Here is a 1,708-nt window from a genome sequence, read left to right as displayed (position 1 = left end):
ATTTCTGTCTGCCAGCAACTCATGAATACAAGCCTCGAATGCCACAAAAACTCTAACAAAAAAAAAAAAGAGCCAAAACTAAATCATTATCCTGTTTTGTGCAGACAGAACTGGAAAAAAAAAAAGCCAAAACCTGTCACGGTGGCCAGATTTGTTGGTGAGAAAACAACATGGCGTGATATACAGAGAGTAAATCCTCTGCCGTTAACTGGTTGCCAGTCTTCCAGGATGACCTGAATTCCCTTCCTACAGCTGCCACCAGGAATGGCGCCTTTCTGTTGACAAGGGGAATTTCTGTCCAACATTTTCAGGTGAAACTTTGCCGAGGGAACAGATGTGTGCCCTGGTTTGGAAATTAATGTCTCTGCGCTCTCAGATTGACCTGACAGTGCAGGTCTAGATTTTAATGTGACTCGCCCCATCTTTGGATACTTAGAACCACCTGTCATTTTTAGTAGTACGGATTGTATTTTGTGTAGTTTTTTTTTTTATTACTGGTGTAATGCTGTCGTTGTTTGGTTACGCCGCATTATAAAAAACAAAGCAAACTTTTAATAAGCCTTGCAGATTGAGCACAAAAACAAGGAACTCTGCACAACTTGTTTTTATTTTCTCATGGGAAAATCAATGATTACAATAGTTAATACACATTTAAATAAAAACATAATAATACTGGTAGCTAACTTTATGCCATAAGGTGCTGTTATTAGAGCAGTGCTTACAAACTCACTAAAATGAACCTGACTGGAGTTCATAAGTCAAATGAAGAAGGTTAAATGATGACAATAATAATCAATTTATTAATCTTACATAGTTATTAGTACTGTTTATTCCATTGTCTTTTTTGTTGTTCAATCTGATTTCTATGGTCAATTTTATTACCAGTAGGCCAACAGATTTATTAGTAAATATCTCTATATGTGATGAAATCCTTCAAAAGGAGTTCTGTTGGAGACGGCGCTTTGTAAAAATGTCAATCTTTTCACCTTTCGTCACATTACAATCACAAACTTGAATTTAATTTAAATAAGTATAGAAGTGTAGGAGACATTGTTTGGTGAAAAGTCTGAAAAATGTGCCTTGCATATGTATTCAGCCCCCAGTAATACGATACCTCTATATAAAATCCTTTTGTGTCAGAGCTCGCCTAATTCACAGCAAGTCCACCTGCTGGGTGCCCTCATGAACTTTTCCACCCACATGTGAAACATTGTGCGACACTGCAGATAAGCCCCCAAAACACCATGACCACAGTGAAACATGGTGGTGGAAGCAGCATGCTGAGGTCTTTAAAACTGGTCTGTCACCTAAAAGTCCAATATAATTCATGGAAAAGCCGTGGTTGTAACTTGACAAAATCAGAAAAAATTCAAGGGGTCTGAGTACATTTACCAGGCAGAAGCTAACAAGCTGTTTAGATTTGTGTGTTAACAAGGAACTGATGCAGCATCATATCTGGAAGCGGTTGAACTTCATCGTGAAGCTGAAGTTTTGGATCGACATGCTCGAGCAAGAGTGACTGATATCTGGCAGGAGAGCTAATCTTCGTGTTGTTTACTTGGACTGAACCACTGGGACGACGCTAGGCCCAAATCTGCAAGACAGAGGGAAATCATTGTGTCACACCATGACTAACGCTGTCTGTAAAAACAAGTCGCAGTGTTGTGATGCAAACCGAATATATATATATATATATATATATATATAT

The 1,708-nt window shown here is 38.3% G+C and overlaps 1 protein-coding gene across 1 annotated transcript in view; it reads right to left on the bottom strand.

Moving 5' to 3' along the window:
• Positions 1–830: 830 nt before the first annotated feature.
• Positions 831–1,708, bottom strand: part of gnb5b (guanine nucleotide binding protein (G protein), beta 5b) — a 14,939-nt gene continuing 14,061 nt past the window's right edge. The window contains exon 13 of the mRNA XM_015040514.1: positions 831–1,594. Within this exon, the coding sequence (XP_014896000.1) occupies positions 1,583–1,594 (12 nt within the window). The 3' untranslated portion in view covers positions 831–1,582. The remainder of the gene's footprint in view (positions 1,595–1,708) is intronic.

Source organism: Poecilia latipinna, unplaced genomic scaffold (genome assembly GCF_001443285.1).
Source record: "Poecilia latipinna isolate Pla-1442-1.1 unplaced genomic scaffold, P_latipinna-1.0 Scaffold512, whole genome shotgun sequence".
NCBI lineage: Eukaryota > Metazoa > Chordata > Actinopteri > Cyprinodontiformes > Poeciliidae > Poecilia > Poecilia latipinna.
The sequence above is the reverse complement of the archived record's forward strand: the minus strand, read 5'-3'. Positions and strand labels throughout refer to the sequence as shown.